The sequence below is a fragment of the Leopardus geoffroyi genome, chromosome D1 (genome assembly GCF_018350155.1).
Source record: "Leopardus geoffroyi isolate Oge1 chromosome D1, O.geoffroyi_Oge1_pat1.0, whole genome shotgun sequence".
In the NCBI taxonomy this organism is placed as follows: domain Eukaryota; kingdom Metazoa; phylum Chordata; class Mammalia; order Carnivora; family Felidae; genus Leopardus; species Leopardus geoffroyi.
Window position 1 is genome coordinate 78,255,044 of NC_059329.1, and position 20,242 is coordinate 78,275,285.

Here is a 20,242-nt window from a genome sequence, read left to right on the forward strand (position 1 = left end):
TGGTCAAGCACTGTTCTATTCACAGTATTGGTTTGATGTTGCTACAGAAAACTAAAAAGGATTACGTGTGGACTTTTAAATATTGTTGTCCATTTTATAGTTTAAAGTCACTTGTTAACATCAGAAAAGGAATCTATGCCTACCTTCCAGTGTTTGATAAATCATCTCTTGTTATTATCTTGTTATTATGGACTCTAAGAACATTTCTATGGAAAAAAGTTATATTAGTTTTATTAGTATAAAATAAAATATCCTTTTGTTAGGATGACAGTTTCAAGACATCCATTCAGCATTTGGGTTATTTATATTCAGTTTCTTTCCCAGAGACAATTATGTTAGACTTTTGTTTTTTTAATTTTAATTTATTAGCATCTCAGTTCACATTTTTACTTTTGAACTCAGAAATTCTTTCCAAATTTAGCTATTTGCCGTATGCCAGGGCAAAGGTATGAGAAAACAGTACAGAATCTGATTGAGAGAACTAAACGTCTCCCTAGAATGATAATTGCATCAAGACTCAGCAAAGTCAAGGTTAAATTAGGGAAATGAACAGCTTTCTAGCTTTTCCAGGATCAAATTTTTGCTGTACAATATTCAATACTAATAACTATATGCTCAATAATGGTAGCTAGGCAGTGCACGTCTTACCATATCTACTTCTCCAACAACCTTCATTTTATAAATGAGATCCTGGGGCCCAGAGAATTAAATAACTTGCCCAATGTACACACCTTCTCAATGGCCCAGGTGGAATTTGAATTCAGCTCCATTTACCTCCAAAGATCATGCCCCTGTGTTATAGAAAGTTATGCTCTGAGTTAATTTTAGAAGTTCATATGATTATTTAAAGAGGAAAAATAAAGTGTAACTACAAACCAAATTAGAAAAGATTCTTGCCTCTAATTGCTGTTCTGAGTGTTAGTGACTTAACCCATTAATTTCACATGAAGTCCAGTACTAAAGAAAGGAAAGACATCACTTGGTGCAGGACATTTCTTGACTCAGTGGCAAAGGCACTTAACTACATTTCATTCTATACGTATTCCATAACTGATGAGATTATGAATGAAATATTCTTGTTTCTGTGAATTATGTGGATGTCATAGCCTTTCTAAATGTGAATAATGATTCTGAGAAATCTGGGTACACGCACACCCAGCGTTTATGAGTTGGTGAGATTCTTTGCTTTTTCTTTAGCTTTCTTGAGATCAGTTTCAAGGCACCTAAATTGCTGTACTATCCCTAATTGCCCCCTACCTTTAAGCTGAAAGGTTTCTGCATGGGTCTTACCAGGAGTGACATACAGGGAGCAGTTTGTGACTAGCCCTTAAATTTCTAGAATTTCTAGAAAAACATTTTTAGTACTTTATTAATCCTGGCAGGAGAGAAATGCCCATAGTACACATTAAGGGCTAATTCAATGCATGAATTACTTTCCCTCCATTCATCATCATCATCACTGCTATCTGAAACATTTGTAGAGCATATTATATATAGCAAAGCACATTGGAATCTTTTTAACAAAATAGAGGAATTATAACTGATGTTTAATGTTTATTTTTGAGAGAGAGAGAGAGAGAGAGAGAGAGAGAGACAGAGTGAGCAGGGGAAGGGCAGAGAGAGAGGGAGACACAGAATCTGAAGCAGGCTCCAGGCTCTGAGCTGTCAGCACAGAGCCTGATGTGGGGCTGGAACTCATGAACTGTGAGATCATGACCTGAGCTGAAGTCAGATGCTCAACCTACTGAGCCACCTAGGAACCCCTGACTGATGTTTATTATAATAATCACAGCATTGGCTAATACAGTGCTTTTCCAACCTTAAAGTGCTTACTCATCCCCTGGAGAACTTGTTTAATTGTAGATTCTGATCAGTAAGTTTGGGGTGGGGCCCAATAATTTGTAGTTTTATTCAGCTCCCAGCTGATGCCAATGCTTCTGGTTTGTGGACCCCAATCAAGCAGCAAGGGAGTCACATTTATTGAGTACTTGCTATATGTACCAAGTGCCCTTCACCTCATCAGGAAGAACAAGTAGAAGGCAAAGTGCCTGTTTGAGAGATGAAAAAATTATGCAGCCTGGCTAGAACTTCATCCTTCTGACTTCTAGTTAACTGTATTTCCTATTATACCACTTTTCTGAGTATTAGAGCCTTCCCTATTCTGGGAAGGTGGACAGCTATTAATTTATGATATTTTCATGACTAAACAATATTCTGTCAAAAACATAATTGTATTTCAAATTTCCTTCCTAAATATAAATCTAAAAACCGGTTTCCCTCAAAGCCAATGTGTAAATATTGTAGTCTCTAATGTACAGACACCAAATAGACAACACAATTTTTCATGCTTTCGTTTCTTTGCCCATGTGTTGAAACTTAATACATTTAGCTAAACTATACATTTATGGTTGAATGCATTTTATACTTGCAGATTCTGTGACATTGAAACTCTACCCTTTGCTTTAGGGGAAGGCCTCATTTCTATTCCTGGAGCTAGCAGCACTCCATTTGACATTTGATGCCCATGAGATTTTTATAGAATCTAGGTTATAAGACTGAGTCTCTTGCCACATATTTTTGAATAGGGATCTGTGTTACTTTCCCCAGAGGTGTTCTGCATTCTGCTTTTCTTTGAGATGGTTTTGATTATTAAAAGAAAAACCTCAATGATAAAACCTTTGGCATAATAATGACCATTGACCAGAGAGCTTTTGATTTGTTTTAAAAAGAATTTTTTAGAGGACAGAAAAAAGTAGTGATCCCCTCTTCTAACTTAAAGCAAAAGACCATGTAAATGTTTCGATGACAGACTGAAAAAAAATGTTTTCTACTCTAAACTTCAGCATCAGTAGAAGTTTTCTTGGTTTTTTTTGAAAAGATGAATCAGTAAAGTGATTTAACATAAATATACTTAGGACTCAATACAAAGTCTTTAGTTCAAATACGATATACTAAAAGCGATATTTTTAATCATTGTGACAAAGACATGCCTTCAGTAATACATAATCAACTTAGGTAATTTACTAAACATGGACTCATCTAAATTATTTCATTCACAGATACAGGAAAATTAATGTAAGGTGTTTGCTGTTTCACAAAATCACGTATTTTAATACAATTGTTACTTAAGCTCTGTATTGAGCACAAACTTGTAATAGGTATAGGATATCTGCTTTAAATTTCTTTATATGCTGACCAAATTGACCTACTTAACCTGGCATTTGATTTAGATTGATTGATTTTTAATTATTTCTGATATAAAATAAATGATAAAATATTCAAAATACACTCATTATAATGGGACCACTTTAAATTATACACATTTTACCACTAGTAATTTTTTATTCCAAAGTTTTTTTTAATGTTTATTTATTTTTGAGAGAGAGAGAGAGAGACAGAGTGTGAGTGGGGGAGGGCAGAGAGAGAGAGGGAGACACGGAATCTGAAGCAGCTCCAGGCTCTGAGCTGTCAGCATAGAGCCTGATGCGGGGTTCGAACCCACGAGCCATGTGATCATGATCTGAGCTGAAGTCCGACGCTTAACCAACTGAGCCACCCAGGCACCCCTATCCCAGAGTTTTTATAGTGCTTAGTGTAGTGACTAATATCTGACTGGTGCACACACAAAAACATGTTTTTAGGGGAAAAAATAAGTGAATTATTGTTGGCTAAGCTAAATGAAGTTAATCTTTAAACAAAGAATTTATAACCAAAATTTAAAAAATAATAAAACTAACCTCGGGAAAATCTTTCCTATGTGCCAAACACTGTGCTAAGAATAACAATAAATATTATTTGGCTTAATCCTCACAAAAATATTTCAAGGTGTAAACTGTTGTGTTTCCCAAAATGAGATTTTACAGAATAACTGCCCAAGAGAATACAGCCAGTAAGCATGAACACTCACACTCAGATCTTTGTGATTTGAATCTCTTTCTATTAACTTAGTTTAGAACTTGTTTCAGTGCAAAAACCAAATAAAGTCACCTCTTTGGAAAATTTAGATACTATTTAAAGACTCTTGAATTTAATTTGATAGCAATAGGGGAAGAATATTTGCTTTTACAATTAAACGAACATTGCCATGATTTGCATTTTCTCAAGACACCAGGTAAAGTTTTAGTCTTTATTTAGTTCACTGTCAAAACCACTATCATCGCCAGATGATTGTCATCATCCTTGAATTTTGAGATATATTATTTATTGAGTCATTACTGTTTTGTGTTAAATTATGCACCTGTACAGCTTCATCTCATTCATTGCTTATTAGTCATCAGATACTGGTTTTTTTTTGGGGGGGGGGGTTGGCCATTATGAGCCAGTTATAATATGCCAATTAAAAAAGCCATTAATATGTGAGACAATAGCACAAGTGTGGTTTTGAAGCAATGTTTTCCTTTATAAAATATATTTCCAAGAAAACTGGGCAGTAAAATATTATCATTCTACTAGTTTTTCCTAAGAAATGATGCTGAAGAAGAGGTTCATTTGTCTTACATTGTATAGGCTGAATCTGTTAAGGATATGAAGAATCCTGCAGTTACTTTTTAGTTTGCCAAAATTAATTTTCTGATGAGTCCATGGTAGATTCAACATCTGAGTTTGGGCATGCTAAACCTGTTTTAAATTGATTAGCTCCATTGAGGAAGCAAAGAATTACACAACAGTAATGTGTCTTTCCTTTAAATTTTTTTTTTTATTGTTTATTTTTGAGAGAGAGAGAGACAGAGAGAGAGAGTGGGAGGGGCAGAGAGAAAGGGAGACACAGAATCCGAAGCAGGCTCCAGGATCTGAGCTATGAGCACAGAGCCCGATGTGGGGCTTGAACTCACCACGTGTGAGATCATGACCTGAGCCAAAGTTGGACGCTTAACCGACTGAGCCAGCCAGGTGCCCTAGTAAAGTGTCTTATATATCACATTGTCTTTCCTTTACTAGCCACATGATTGTTTTTTTCAGGATGAATTTTATTTTCCTTTAAGTGTATCTATCCCAGTGCTTACATAGTCCTCAAAATATGTATAATGAGTTGGTTAAGGAATCAGTATAGTTGGGTCAGGTATTACTTTTTATATCTGGGTGTTGACTGCACATTGACACAATTTGGTCAGTTCACTAGTAATTTATATATTTTGACACCATTTCCATTAAGAAACGCATGAGATTTTATCCACATCTCCTGGTGCGGTAGCCACTTGCTTCACACAGCTTTCACCGAAGATGAGGGTATTAACAGAGCCTTGAAAATCTTCCTCTCCTCAGTTTTTGTATATTCCTTTTTCCACTCAAAACTCCTGTTTATTATTTTGTTCTATGGACAGCGTATTTTTTTAAAGACTGAATCAGAAAGAATTGATTATCTAGACAGGAAGATTGATTTATTTGTTAGATTCTGCTTTCCAATGTTTGTTATTGTTCTCTTTTTGAAATTGATGCCTATGTGATATTACAGTCCATATGTTATATTGCACTGAAGTCGATTTAATATGTCAAAAGTTGTGATGTTTGTATCATTCCAGCCAGGGTCAACCAGTAGTGCATTTGAAATTGGAAGTAGTAAATATCCTTATTTTAAGATCTTTTAATTAGAAATAATTTTAGGTTTCTTGATTAGGGGAATTCACTGATGGTCAGCTAAAACTTTTATATGACCAAGAATTGAAATAGTCTATAATTGAGATTTTTCCATAATTCTGTCTTAAGGAGCATTGTTGGTAGGAATAGAATTTAATTTAAAAGCTTTAAAGGTGACATTTTATGACAAGATGACAAAATTGTGTCCGTCTAAAGCCAAGTGAAATTATATACGTTTACAATCCAAGTAAATGTTCGTTTTATACTCATCACAAACAAATTCCACTCTGGCATCAGTGAACCAAATGTTGCCCCTACCGTAATCTGTGGAGAGAAAGAATTAGATATTTAAATTAAAGGAATAGAATAATGCTGGGAAATTGAATTATAAAATTCTATGTTTAAGAATTAAAGCAAGATTACTTTCTTAAAATAGATCAATAAGCTATCAATAAGCCAGTATGTTCTTTTATCAGGATATTGTCTATGTAAAGACCATTCTCAAGTCAATATATTTTTTTCAGTATCTGTTGACTTTATTAGGTGATATATATAATAATATTTTTAAAATCCTCTCATCTTTGCTTAAAAGAAAGCAATACAAGCAGGAAATACTCTTTTGGTAGACTCAACAAATGCAAGCGTGATTGGACAGGATTACTGAATGTGTCCAAAGCAATTAGTAAAGCAAATTTTATTAAAACATGAGATTATATTAGAATTTGATCCAAACAAAGAACAGTCTTCTAATTTTCTCATTTTATGGGCAAAGCTGGCTGATAGTATATATATACATATATATATACATATATATGTATACATATATATATATAGGTATGTATTTGCAAATCCATTCATTTGAAAGTATATCATTCTAAAGTACCATTTAACCAGACTTGATCAGGAAGGGACATCAAATTTCAGAATCTCACTTGATGTTATTGTTTGGCAGATAACAAAGGATAATTTTTCTTATATAATTTTTCTCCGTATTCATTGCATTATTTCTGCCCAAATCACTGGTGAAGATAGACTCAGGATTTTGCAAAGTCTAGTCTTTGCTCCACTGTCTTCTGTGTACTGTGTATTTTAGGGAAAAAAATTTTTTAAATCATTTTTGTAACGTTTATTTCTTTTTTAATTATTTAAAATGTTTATACTTGAGAGAGAGAGAGAGCAAGAAGGGGAGAGGCAGAGAGAAAGGGAGACACAGAATCTGAAGCAGGATCCAGGCTCTGAGCTGTCAGCACAGAGCCCAACACAGGTCTTGAACTCATGAACCATGAGATCGTGACCTGAGCCGATGTCGGACACTTAATCGACTGAGCCGCCCAGGTGCCCCTGTAATGTTTATTTATTTATTTTGAGAGAGAGAAAGAGAGAGAGAGAGACAGAGAGAGAGAATCCCAGGCAGGCTTTGCGCTATCAGTGAAGAGCCCAATGCAGGGCTCGATCTCATGAACCGTAAGATCATGACCTGAGCTGAAATCAAGATTTGGATGCTTAACCTCCTGAGCCAGCCAGTTGCCTCATGTACTATGTATTTTAAAATATCAACTATTTATATCATAATACAGCTACTTGTGTTTCCGATATTGACTTACTAATATTAACTAATAAAGCATTTTCCGGGGGAGATTTACTCAGGATGAGATTTCCTGAGACTCGTGGCTTGGAGGAGGGATATTGGGCAGAGTTTTGAAAGGGCTTTAAGACTTTAGTAGAGCTAAGTGTATCGTGGGATAGGATGGTTTCTGTGAATGTCAGAATGAAGACTAGCTCATTTACTGGAAGCATGAGAGAAGAGAGGTCATTGGCAAGCCTGTTCGCTATTGAGCTGCTTTACAATCCCTTCTATTGTAAAGGTGTCCACCTCTGTCTTGTCTTTCAGTCCTCCACAAGCAACCCAGAGAAGTGTGTCTCTGTTTGCTAGAGCTTGGCCGGATTGCAGCCAGGTAGGTCAAACTGCTGCCACTATGTCAAGACATGGACCATCCTCAGCATCGAAGCAATTGAGAAGCTTGCTGGTTTTTCGTTGCTAATTTAACCTGGGTTTTGAGAAGCTACTTTTTCCAATATAATCCGTCCGAACAGCTCAAGAGCAGTTGTTCAAAATAAAGCATGCCACTAATATTCTTAGCACCATGAGCTTGTCGAAGCCACTATGTCTGATAAGCATTTACTAAAAGCATATCCTCCCATCCAGTACATTTTCTCTCAACTGACTGAGCCACCCGGGCACCTGTCAGCTCTTTTAGCTTCTACTTCTGAGTAGGGGGATAGTTTTTAAATTATTCTCCATATTTTGGTTAGAGACAGTCCTAGAATATGATCCTTCATAAGGGGAGAGATGTTTGGAATCCTTTTCTTCTAGGAAAAAAGGAGTAATTGTAAAAGTCATAATCCTAGCTAAGTAAGCAGAGAAAGGGACTTTATTACCTCAGCTAATCTGCTTTGGTTTCACGTCTTCTCTTTTATTATCTGGCAAATGACCAAATGGAACCTCTGACAGTTCTATGAAACTCACAGAATTAGAAATGAGGATACAAGGGGTTGAAGAAGTCTTGATTCAAAATAAAACTTAGGAATTGATTGGAAGATGTTGTTTTCATCTAGATCTGGGTATACTTTTAAGACAGAGATCAGATGAACCAATAAAGTGAGAGCTGGCTCTGGGTGAAAATTCTCAAAGAGAAATTTATAAAGAAAATCAAGGTAAAGAAAATACAAAGTGTGCACATCAGACTACAGCAGTGGGTAGAAAGCTTGCTGGCAGTGAATAGACCTATGTTTTGTTTTGTTTTGTTTTGTTTTGTTTTGTTTTGTTTTGTTTTGTTTTCTTTGATCCGATGGGAAACTAACCTGCAATCAGAAATAACTCCAAGTTCTGTAAAATGTGATAGCAACATAATCTCAAACAGTTGGACATCAGCTGTGAATTTTGCTTTACCGCAATAAGTGGGTATGAGAAAGATTTTTTTTTATTAAAAAAATTTTTTTTAACGTTTATTTATTTTTGAGACAGAGAGAGACAAAGCATGAACGGGGGAGGGTCAGAGAGAGGGAGACACAGAATCTGAAACAGGCTGCAGGCTCTGAGCTGTCAGCACAGAGCCCGACGCGGGGCTCGAACTCACGGACCGCGAGACCATGACCTGAGCCGAGGTCGGCCGCTTAACCGACTGAGCCACCCAGGCACCCCTTTTTTATTTTTAAAGAATTCAAAGTAAATCTGACTGAGCCTCCACTCAAAGTGAAAAAGTCAATTTGAGACATTTGGAGGTTTCCCTATTCTCTCCCACTCTGTTCCCAGATACTGTGTGAAGGCCTTGGGAGAGGGTCCCCTAGGCCTCTATCTCTCTACCACTAGGGCTTAGTTTGAGCTTGTAGTGTCCAGCCGTTTCCTGGAACCCCACCCCGCTACAGCACTGTCACCTTCTTGGTTTCTATGAAGGAGTAAGACCAAGGTATCAGTTGCTTCTAGGACTCTGCTAAACTACTCCTCCACCAGTCTTCTGACCTGTAGGGCAAACAACCTTGAGTCAAAGGGCTACCAAGGACTCTACAGATGTCCCCTAAAAGGGGGGAAGTTAAATACTCAGGCAGGAGGAAAATACACCAAGTAAAACCTCAGTAAATGAGCAACTGTCCCTGAAATGGTAAAGTGAGAGAAACACGGATGGTCTAGAGTTCCTGCTTAATAGAAGGGTAGGCAGAACACTTTTTGTTCAGTTATTTATTTAAAAAAATTTTTTTAAGTTTATTTGAGAGAGAGAGAGAGAGAGAGAGAGAGAGATACAGCACAGTGGGGGAGGGGCAGGGCGAGAGGGAGACACAGAATGTGAAGCAGGCTCCGGGCTCCGAGCTGTCAGCACAGAGCCTGACGTGGGGCCCGAACCCGTGAGCTGTGAGATCATGACCTGAGCCGAAGTCGGACACCTAATTGGCTGAGCCACCCAGGCATCCTTCAGTTGTTTATTTTAATTATACTGCTAGAATATTCTACAATGCCAGATTCTATTTTGTTGCTTTCGTAATCTAAATATATGAATGAAATAAGCATCATGGTTCTGAAAGCTGTGATATGGAGGTAAAGAGAAGGAGTTGCACCACCTGCAGAATTTGCTGTGAGTTGTCATTTTCCTCTTTAATTTGTATTAGTTGCCTGTGTTTTGGGTTTGTTTTATTTTTTGTAATTACACTTTTTATGACCAGAACACTCTGATTAGGAATCCTGCTGAAGTAAACTTTCTATGACTGAGTCATCAAAGGAGAAGACATGCTTCCCAATGACAAAATCCCTTGAGAAATCTCCATGTCTGGTGTAAATTGCCCCTTGCCATAGTATATAAAACAAATTAAAATTTTAATTTTAATGAAAGAGGATCATAATGGCATGGTGAATTTCATGATGAAGGATCATGTCAAGTGTTATGGGTTTTTTTCCCCAAATCTTTCAAAATTGAGATTCTGGGTTGTTCCATTTCTTTCTTTCTTTCCTTTTTTTTTTTTTTAAAGCACTTTATTGCCTACGATTAGCAAAGAAAAAGCTGTACGTATTTAATGTATACAAGTTGATGAGTTTAGAGATAAGTATACATCTTTGAAGCCTTCCTGCAGTCTATGCCATAAATCTAACCATCACCCCCCAAATTTTCATCCTGCCATCAGCAACAGCAGCATCTGTGACAGAAATGGGTGGCTAGATCTCTCACCACACTATGACCATGTGAGCTGGTGAAAGCAGTAATTATTCACATTACAAAAAAATATTACTACTTTCACAAAGGAATTATCTAAGGATTAAGATAACCTTTATGCGGGGCGCCTGGGTGGCGCAGTCGGTTAAGCGTCCGACTTCAGCCAGGTCACGATCTCGCGGTCCGGGAGTTCGAGCCCCGCGTCAGGCTCTGGGCTGATGGCTCAGAGCCTGGAGCCTGTTTCCGATTCTGTGTCTCCCTCTCTCTCTGCCCCTCCCCCGTTCATGCTCTGTCTCTCTCTGTCCCCAAAATAAATAAACGTTGAAAAAAAAAATTAAAAAAAAAAAAAAAAAAGATAACCTTTATGCTACAATGCTTGATTTGTAAACATTGCTATTTTATTCACCTATTTAGGTGATGTGAAGTATTGCACACCTACCCTGAAAACCAGAAATGTGTTGGGGTTATTCAGGGTGTTACTTTTGTTGTGTGCAGGATAAGGTAAAACAGTCGAATGCCAACTGGATAGATTGAACTTTAAAATATAAATGTATAAACAGGGCGCCTGGGTGGCTCAGTCGATTAAGCATCTGACTTCCACACAGGTCATGATCTCCGGTTTGTGAGTTCGAGCCCCACGTCGGGCTGTGTGCTGACAGCTCAGAGCCTGGAGCCTGCTACATATTCTGTGTCTTCCTCTCTCTCTCTGCCCTTCCCTTGCTTGTGCTCTGTCTGTCTGTCTCTCTCTCTCTCAAAAATAAATACAAACATTAAAAAAATAAAAAAAATAAATATAAATGTATGCACATTTTATCTGCACACATTTGAAGACCTTTTTATTTTTATTTTAATAGAAGGTCAGTTGTGTTTTACAGTCAACAACCCAATAAACCCAAATCTCATTACCTAAGCCCTAAGTTGGAGCATATTAGTTAAAGGAAAAAAAAAGGAAAATTCATCTACGTGATCTAATTTTACTCCTAAATTTTTCTGTAGACGTATTAAAACCCATGTCTACATCTTTATTTTGTGCTTCCTCCTCTCCCCACTTCTCCACAGAGGATTACATAAATTATTGAGTTAAGGCAGATTTAGCCAAAACTGGCAGTTTTGCTCTTAAAAGTCAATACATGAATTTGCACACACAGTAGATGAGTTGTGACTCTAACAAAGTCTCTAGTACAATCTTGTGAGTTTGTGTGCATTTAAAAAAATCACTGATAGATGATGCTTTTTTTTATATTTGATTGTGAACACTTACATCTTAAAATTACACAGATGTTATCTTAAAAGCATCAACATCACTTCAGATATGATTCTCAGGATGCTTCTGATTCTCTGCCATGTTCTTTTGCCTGGGAACACTCAGCTAAGCCCCACTGGAGCTGGGCTTCTCTGAGTTCTGAGATGGGAGAATGAGACCACTTATTTTTGTTCTCATGGGTAAAATTTCCTTTTATTTTCAGCTAAATAGAGCTATCATCACTGGAGAGTGAAATCCCACTGTTAATATTTCAGAAACCAAGTCAGTTTCTGAGTGTAAAATATGCATGTTTTTCTTTTGAAAAGTAAAACACTCAGCAAAAACAGGTCAATAAACACTGAAAGATCTTTTTAATGACAATGCTTTGATATTCATTGCTGAAAAATGTTCCTGTAAATTCACCCTCTTACAGACTGCAGAGTTAAGATTAGCTTTATGCTAAAAGTGAACTTTTTTTTTTATATATTTTGGTTTGGGGCCATAATCAATAGTTAATATCTTAGTGGAGCTTTTTATATTTTTATTTTTGAGTACTTCCTTAATTTTGAACAAAATTTATGACCATTTGAAAGAAACATACTTGGTGAATATTTTCATTAGTCTCCTATTTCAATCCGTGGCCTAATTAAATGTTGCTTAAAGTAAATATACTCTTATACAAAATTTATTAATTAATGCATCCTAATTAAAGCACTTGACTCTGACTACTAAGAACATCACATGTGTTCATGTAGGTGAAATTTCCTTCCAAATGTAAATCTATCTTTAAATTACTTCAAAACAGAATAAAAATGGGCAAAACTGCAAGAACCTATAAACTATCTGTTAACTATAAACTTATTCATTTATCTCTAAACTTATCTGCCCTAAAAAGGGGGAGTTTTTAAAATGTCTCCCCCTAACTCTAGTGAAATAGGCCCGGATGTCTTTTGTTTGAAAATTCTAGTCTAGTTAATAGTTTGAATGAATTCTCTCATTCAGGGCTCAGTTTGGAAGCTAAACCATGTCATCTAGACTAATCTCAAAAATTGTGTCATGTGCCAGAAAAAGAAAAACACCATTCCTAGAACCTCTTGATAAAATCCTTAACCAGAAGAGCCTTCTCCTAGCCCTTTGCATTGTTTTTTCAATGAGACAAAACCAAATTCATTGCCCTTTCATTACTCACTCTCGTCTTCTATAACTGGAGTATACAGAAGATTTTTGTGCCTTCAACCTTCTTGCTGTCTTTAGTTTGACCCTTATTCAGTGGGAAAGCAACAAACTCTCTTTTCCAAAACCCTAAAATCTTATAGCCAAAAAGGAATACAAAAGAGTATAGATTTGTGAAAGCCTCGCAAAGTAGAAATGTGAAGTGGTATAGAATTAATCATGGAAACCAGAACGGAGCAGACTTTTGGAGAGTAGAAAAAAAAAGACCTATTTGGTGACTAAGTTGGCTTGCAGGTGCGGGCCCCCAGCCCCAGGGGAATGTCATGATTTACAGCCTGTTGACATCTCCAGACAGACAGGAAGCCAATGAACCGTATTTAAGTGTGCATTTTGGGACTAGCTGACTCTACCTTAGGCAGCTTGAAGTATTTAAAAGCCAATATAAGCAGAGATTTGGAGCTTAGTGTTGATTTTCTATGTTCAGTGGCAGAGCTAATTTTCAACATTCCCAGATAAAGAAAAGCCTCCAGGGCAAGGTTTTCTACATAAGACTTTGTTACCAACTTCATTCAAACTAAGTCTACTTTGTATCGGATATGGTGAAGGCTGTTGTTACTCTAGTAACATATTTTTTATTATTTTTCTTTGAAAAAGAGAGAGAGAGAAAGAGGGAGGGAGGGAGGGAGGAAAGGAAGAAAAGGAAAAGAGGAAGGGAGGAAGGAAGGAAGAGAGAAAGAGAAAGAAATGAAAGAAAGAAAGAAAGAAAGAAAGAAAGAAAGAAAGAAAGAAAGAAAGAAAGAAAGAAATTATGCAGCCTATTCCTGAAAGGTGGCCTGATTCCACCAACAATTACAAATGAAATCATATTTTCCAATTGGCTTAATTTGTACTTTGAAATATGATGCTTTTACTTATGACTGACTTTTAGTTGGCTGCGAATTCTAGTGTGTTAAATTCCTCTAGCTTCACTGCCCAGTTTGTGTTATTGTCTTAAGAACATTAAAACATAACACAATTTTATGCCTTGATGGACTAAGAATTCAAAGAAATCCAGGGAGATTAAAAAGGGTGAGGTAGTAGCAAAGCTGAATTTATAACTTGCTGTGTGACACTCCAGCACTGAGATATTTTCTGCTGTTGAAACTGGTATAAAGAAAGCCTGTAATAAGTTCTTTTGTAAAGGATACAAACAATAGTAATAATATAAACAGTAGTGATAATACTACTTTACATCTTAGTATTCAGGCTGTTACATATTTCATCTGGTGGTGTAATATATTTTTCAAAAGCTTTGCCCAAAGTACCTTAGTGCTGCAGTTTCCTAGTGGTACAACTTTTGATATGTCAATTACCAACACATTTTCAGAGGCTATGCCATGTATTAGACCCTGTACCGAGCATATAATGGATACTCCTTTAAAATTCCTTCTGACATTATTAAAACGCAGGAGTCAGAATTTCCATTTTCCATTGAACTTAAAAGGAGCCTCAGAAATAATGTACGTCAAGATGCCCAAATGTGCTGGATACATTAAAGATGGTCAGCAGTAGTTGTTTTTCCAGCATTCTCCCTCCCTCCCTGCACTGTTCCATAGGACCTCTAGGGCAGGCCATTTTCATTTCTACTTTCCTGATAGAAAACAGACTTCCAGAGGTTAAGTGACTTGCTAAATTTAAAGAATAGGTCAATGGCACAGTTAGCTCAAGTCTACCTCAGGGAAAAATGATACACAAATCTCCACGTGAGTGTTGTTGGTACTTGTCAACAGTAATGAGATGCTGGGTTGGGTTCAGTGTAATTAATGAAGTAGCAGAAAGGAAAAACAAAAGATGTATTTGGGTTGGTTTTGGACGGGGTTTTAAATCTGGAAAAACTTTTGGTAAATCATTTCTATGCACTTACTATTGACATGTTTTATTACAGTGATAGGCAATTAAAGATCCAGAATAATGAAACCACATTCATATTTGGAACCCCAATCATTGTTATATGACACTATGAGGTGTTTTTTTTTTTTCATTCACTTAGTAGCTATTGAGTACCTGCTGTGTGCCAAGATCTATGCCAGCTCCTGGGGATGCTGTGAATCAGACTGTGGGCTCCACTGTTACAGATTTGCAGGCTAGTGCATGCTGTCCTTATGTCCCATGAACTGAATAATATATGTAAAACATTAAAAATGCAGTAAATGGTGCCTAGGTCTTTTAGCTAATGATTTATGTAACTAAAAATTATTATGTTCATTAGAGACATTTCCCCAAACGGCTATTGTTCGGTTGAGTTGTGGCAGCTTAAACTGTTTTGTACTAAATTCCAGGTTTTCAGCTTTCAAAGAGCCTCTGACACATCATACATCCTCAGCCTCTAAATTCTGAAAAAAATCAGAAATTGAAATAAGAGCGTTGCAAATGGAACATCAAATATCACCTTTATTACTGATAAGATCCATTGTTGACAGGCATGCTCAGCATCTTTAACTGACCTCCAGAAGTTGGCCGGTTTAACTACCTAATTACAAAGATGAGTCAGGGTGGAGTTTTCTTTAAAAAATTTTTTTTTAATGTTTATTTATTTTTGAAAGAGAGACAGAGTGTGAGTGGGGGAGGAGCAGAGAGAGAGGGAGACACAGAATCCGAAGCAGGCTCCAGGCTCCGAGCTGTCAGCACAGAGCCCGACATGGGGTTCGAACTCATGAATCTCAAGATCATGACCTGAGCTGAAGTCGGACACTTACCGACTGAGCCACCCAAGTGCCCCGAAGGTGGAGTTTTCCAATGGGGCCTTTTTGAAGGCAGCCTCTTCCCTAGAAGAAGGGGGAACTGAGTCAAGCATGCTCAGTTGATTCTTAGATTTTACAATTTGATAAATTCCTTCATCTTGATGGAGAAGAGTGAGTAATGAAAGAGAGAGGCCAGGAATTAAACTAACTGAACACCCTCAACAGAACAAAACATCGAGAGTGGAGAAATTGCTTCCTTTACAAGTATGTACTGAACACATGTGATGATGTTAGTTAAGGTAACAAGCTGTTAGGACAATAATCTAAGCTTTTGCATTTAATGATCTTTTTAATATACTATTCATACTAAGTAGTAGACATACCTTCTACATAGTCTCTCTATATAGATTATTTACTTTGTAGGTTATTAGTAACCAATTTTTTAATATTTCCAAGGGACTTTTTCCTCTTCTTTCTTTCTTTTTTTTCTCTCCTTTTTTCCCCCCTCTCCTTTCCTCTCCATGTAGTCACCTGATTAAAATCTCAGAGAAAAAGAGGCTCAGCCCTGCACTCAAAAAATTTGGATTTTCTTGTCTTGCTCCTAGCTAGTTCTGTACCCTGTCTGGATTGTTATTCTGTAAAAATGTAAGAGTATAACTAGATGATCCCAAAGGTCCTTCACAACTCCCAAATTCTGGAATTATCTTTGGTCTTCTCCACCTAAATAAACTGATATGCATTTAAGAAACCAAACCAATTTTAAATTTAGCCTAAGAAAAATATAATTATGGGAGATAAGAATGCTGATAACAACTACATCTCTGTTTTCCTTGAACTCCTATGGCACTGATAATTTATAACACAGAATTTTTAATATATTATTATTTTAAATTGCTACTCTATTTCCTCCCTATTCATTTTCTTTCACCATACCCCTATATATGCTTTCATTATGTTGTTTTTAATTTTTTTGCTTATTTATTTATTTTGAGAGACATTTATTTTGAGAGACAGCACAAGTGAGGGAGGGGCAGGGAGAGAGGGAGGCAGAGAATCCCAAGCAGGCTCCACACTATTAGCACAGAGCCTGATACAGGGCTCCGTCCCACACCTGTGAGATCATGACCTGAGCCAAAACCAAGAGTCAGATGCTTAGCTGACTGAGCCCCCCAGGTGCCCCTGTTTTTTAAATTTTATTAAATGTTACTTTGTTTTATTTTTGAGAGAGAGAGAGCCAGAGAGCCAGAGAGAGACAGAGCATGAGCGGGGGAGGGGCAGAGAGCGGGAGACACAGAATGTGAAGCAGGCTCCAGGCTCTGAGCTGTCAGCACAGAGCCCGATACTGGGCTCCAACTCATGAACCACGAGATTATGACCTGAGCCGAAGTCAGACGCTTAGCCAAATGAACCACCCAAGTGCTCCTCCTTGTGTTGTTTTTAAGAGTGTAACATATGACACAGTATAACCCATAGTACATTGTTCTGGGCTCATAGGAGTTGTACAATTAGCAGCGAATAAGGATGTTTACCTTGGGGATTGCTATTTTTGTCTTTAACAAGTTTGTGTTCAAAATAGAAATTCAGTTATAACATTAATCTCAAAGCTAGTAAATCTAAAAGCTGAAGACTAAACTTTACATGCTAATTCATGTTATTGCCTCAATATATTACATGGGGTATTTTTATTCTTGATATGTCAGATGTCTATTAGTGTGTGTGTATACATATCTAAACATAAGTGTGTATGTGTGTGTATCTTTATTTACAGACCTATATCTTCAAAACACACATCTATAGATACATATATCTAAATCAGATCTATGTGTTTTTTCCTGCTTTAAAGGATGCCAATTTAAGAACTTACCATTTCAATGCCAGAGAAAGTTAGTTTTAAAGTCGGCAATTTGGTCCTATGCAGTTCATGATCAAACGTAACATATGGCAAGTCTGTCTTTATAAGTTATGCATGTGTATTGATCTGGTGTCTTTTAAAAGGTATGGTGTGGAACCTCCTGGTTTGATAAAATTGGAAAAAGAGATTGAACAAGAAGAAACACTTTCTGCCCCTTCTCCTTCACCTTCTCCTTCATCAAAGTCTTCTGGAAAAAAGAGTACGGGCAACTTACTGGATGATGCAGTAAGTAGAATTGGTTGGACTTCTTACTAGCACTTTGTCTTTTTTGAACTTCAGAACTCATTCTGTATAATTTCTTATCAGTCTAACCTTTGAAATTCATTTTGAAATCCTATGAAAAAGTTTGTAGTCCTACAACAGTTGAAGTAGCTAATCTGTGATTCAAAACTGAGCCAGTCATTTGCAATAAAGTATCACTTAATTCTACTGAGCAGTATCTAAAATTGTAGGCTAATTAAGTTGGCTTCCTAAAAGTTACCTTTGCAAACAGTTCAGCCTCGATAGTTTTGGTTCACGGTTCTTCATTTCACAGATAAGGAGCCTGAGGCATGAGATCTTGAGGTTTGTTAAAGAAGAGAACACAAACATACCACAGGGAACATAATGGCGCTTTGGTGCCTGCCTGCTAAGGGTGAGGATCCATCATTGTTTTTCAAGCGCTGTTGTTATCAGAGGATGCGTTTCTTGTTGAAGAAGCTGAAACTTTGGGGTTGACTCACCTGCTGAGGGGAGAGGAGCTTAGATCCCAACCGGGTTTTGCGAACTGTCTGGGGTCCCCACCCTTCTACTTAGCAAAGTCCCAGAGTCACAGTCTTTGGCAGATTAGGGAATAGTTTCATTATACCCTCATAATCACACAAAACAGATTCTGGGAGTAACCGCAAACTGGATGAATTAAAATGCTCTGGCTACCTCTGTTGTCTGTTAAAAGTAGCTTTTGGTTATAGGAAGCGTGTTTGATGATGTGCAAGCATTCATCTCCCAGCACATCTAATTTGAGTGCAAATCTAAAAAGTACTGATGCAACTTTTCAAAAAACTGGTTACCTTAGGGATGTGAGACTGAAGTATGTCTCCGACATGGGCAAAGTCTTTAGAAACTAGCAACAAGCAGTTATGTGGGCTAGGCAGGACTGCAAAGCAGTGCTGGCCCATAGCTTGGTTTCCTTCTCTAGGGTCTGAGCTGCAAAGAGCTGGGAAAATGGCTGACTGACACTATAGGCTGCAGACACATTGCCTCATCTTTTGCTTTTCCCCATGTGACACAATGGCCTATATTGCAGATTCAGATAAGCAGAAGGGCAACAGTTTGACAGATTGAGAATTTCCATTTCTAAGGGCAACAAGCTTCACCTTAGCTTGTCAGGGTATCTTAGCCAATACCAATTTAATTGAGTTTTTTTTTGCTCAATCCACTCAGGAATTAAAGACTAAGCAGGGTTGGGGCGCCTGGGTGGCGCAGTCGGTTAAGCGTCCGACTTCAGCCAGGTCACGATCTCGCGGTCCAGGAGTTCGAGCCCCGCGTCGGGCTCTGGGCTGATGGCTCAGAGCCTGGAGCCTGTTTCCGATTCTGTGTCTGCCTCTCTCTCTGCCCCTCCCCCGTTCATGCTCTGTCTCTCTCTGTCCCAAAAATAAATAAAAACGTTGAAAAAAAAATTAAAAAAAAAAAAAAAAGACTAAGCAGGGCATGTTAATACAATGCCATCTAAAAGGATTTTATAACCACAGGACTGTTTTTAGGTTTGGTCACATGCCTTGCTTGCTTCTCATAATTATCATTTTTATTAGAAATAAAGGAAATTAAATAAAATATTGTATGAATAGTAGATAATGGTGTGTTATTTATAAAATGATGAGAACATTTTTTTTTCCTTTCCTAGCTATACTTCTTGGATTCAACTTATTTTAGAGTAAGATGTTCCTTTAGTCTTTCTTATAAAGTGTTTCTCTGGGGCTACTGCGCATGATTTTTTTCCCCCCTTTTTGTCTTAGCTGTGACCTCTGTTCACTTTCTCCAATGCGTTATATGTAGAGTTCTGGCCAAGTCAATGCTTAGACTTTTAATGAGTAAATTTCTGAACCAAATGAATTTTTTTTTTAGTTCTCAAATTATGAGACCACTTTCTGGTGTTTGATACTGTTTACTGTTCTGTTCTTATAATTTTCTCCCCTGGACATTATTGCTACCAGAATGATTAGCAAAAAATGCAACTCAGACTTGATTAAAATTATATAGGGTTCCCTGTGACATTCCAAGGTAATGCCCAAACTCATTTATATGCTACATGAGCCCTCCATGTTCTGGCCCATTTTGTCTTTCCTTGACTTTTTATCCTCTGGACTTATTCTTGCATTCTGACATATCCATTGTAAGCAGGTCTGCTAATCCCAAATTTCTAAGGAAATTTTATATTCTGTTTTTCCTCACTTGCTTTCCTCACCAGAATTCTGCTTACTCACCCTTTGAATGTTCATTTAAGAACTCTTTCATCTTTTAAAATTCAGTTTGCACAGCCTCCTGTAAACTTTGTTGGCATCTCTTATCCCAGGCAAAATGGACAAATTAGTCCTTGATGCCCCCAAAGTTTTGTGTATATTTAATGAGGGATGTGCCTTATTGGGCATAAATGCCCATTCTTCTCTGGGTGTAATTCTCATTCTCAGGGACAGGACCATATTTTATTCATCTCTATCACACTGGGTAAATTAACAACGTAGGTAATAAACGTTTAAAAAAGCTTCTGCCTTTTTTTCTATTTATGAAGAAAAGCCATGTGTTCTGGGGATATGTGTACTACTCAACCGTGCTGTAGCTTTGCAGAGGGTGGAGACATTGCCACTTGAAGCCATTTACATGAATCTGGGAGAAGTAGCCAGAAAGGGTCCATTTTTTTCACCAGCTTGTCCAGTGTGTGATC

The 20,242-nt window shown here is 37.3% G+C and overlaps 1 protein-coding gene across 5 annotated transcripts in view; it reads left to right on the plus strand.

The window, feature by feature from the left end:
- GAS2 (growth arrest specific 2) overlaps positions 1 to 20,242 on the plus strand; it is a 131,313-nt gene that overhangs the window by 55,759 nt on the left and 55,312 nt on the right. For all 5 annotated transcript variants that reach the window (XM_045484796.1, XM_045484793.1, XM_045484795.1 and 2 more), the window contains exons 5-6: positions 7,466 to 7,529; positions 17,406 to 17,547. In XM_045484796.1, the coding sequence (XP_045340752.1) occupies positions 7,466 to 7,529; positions 17,406 to 17,547 (206 nt within the window). The remainder of the gene's footprint in view (positions 1 to 7,465; positions 7,530 to 17,405; positions 17,548 to 20,242) is intronic.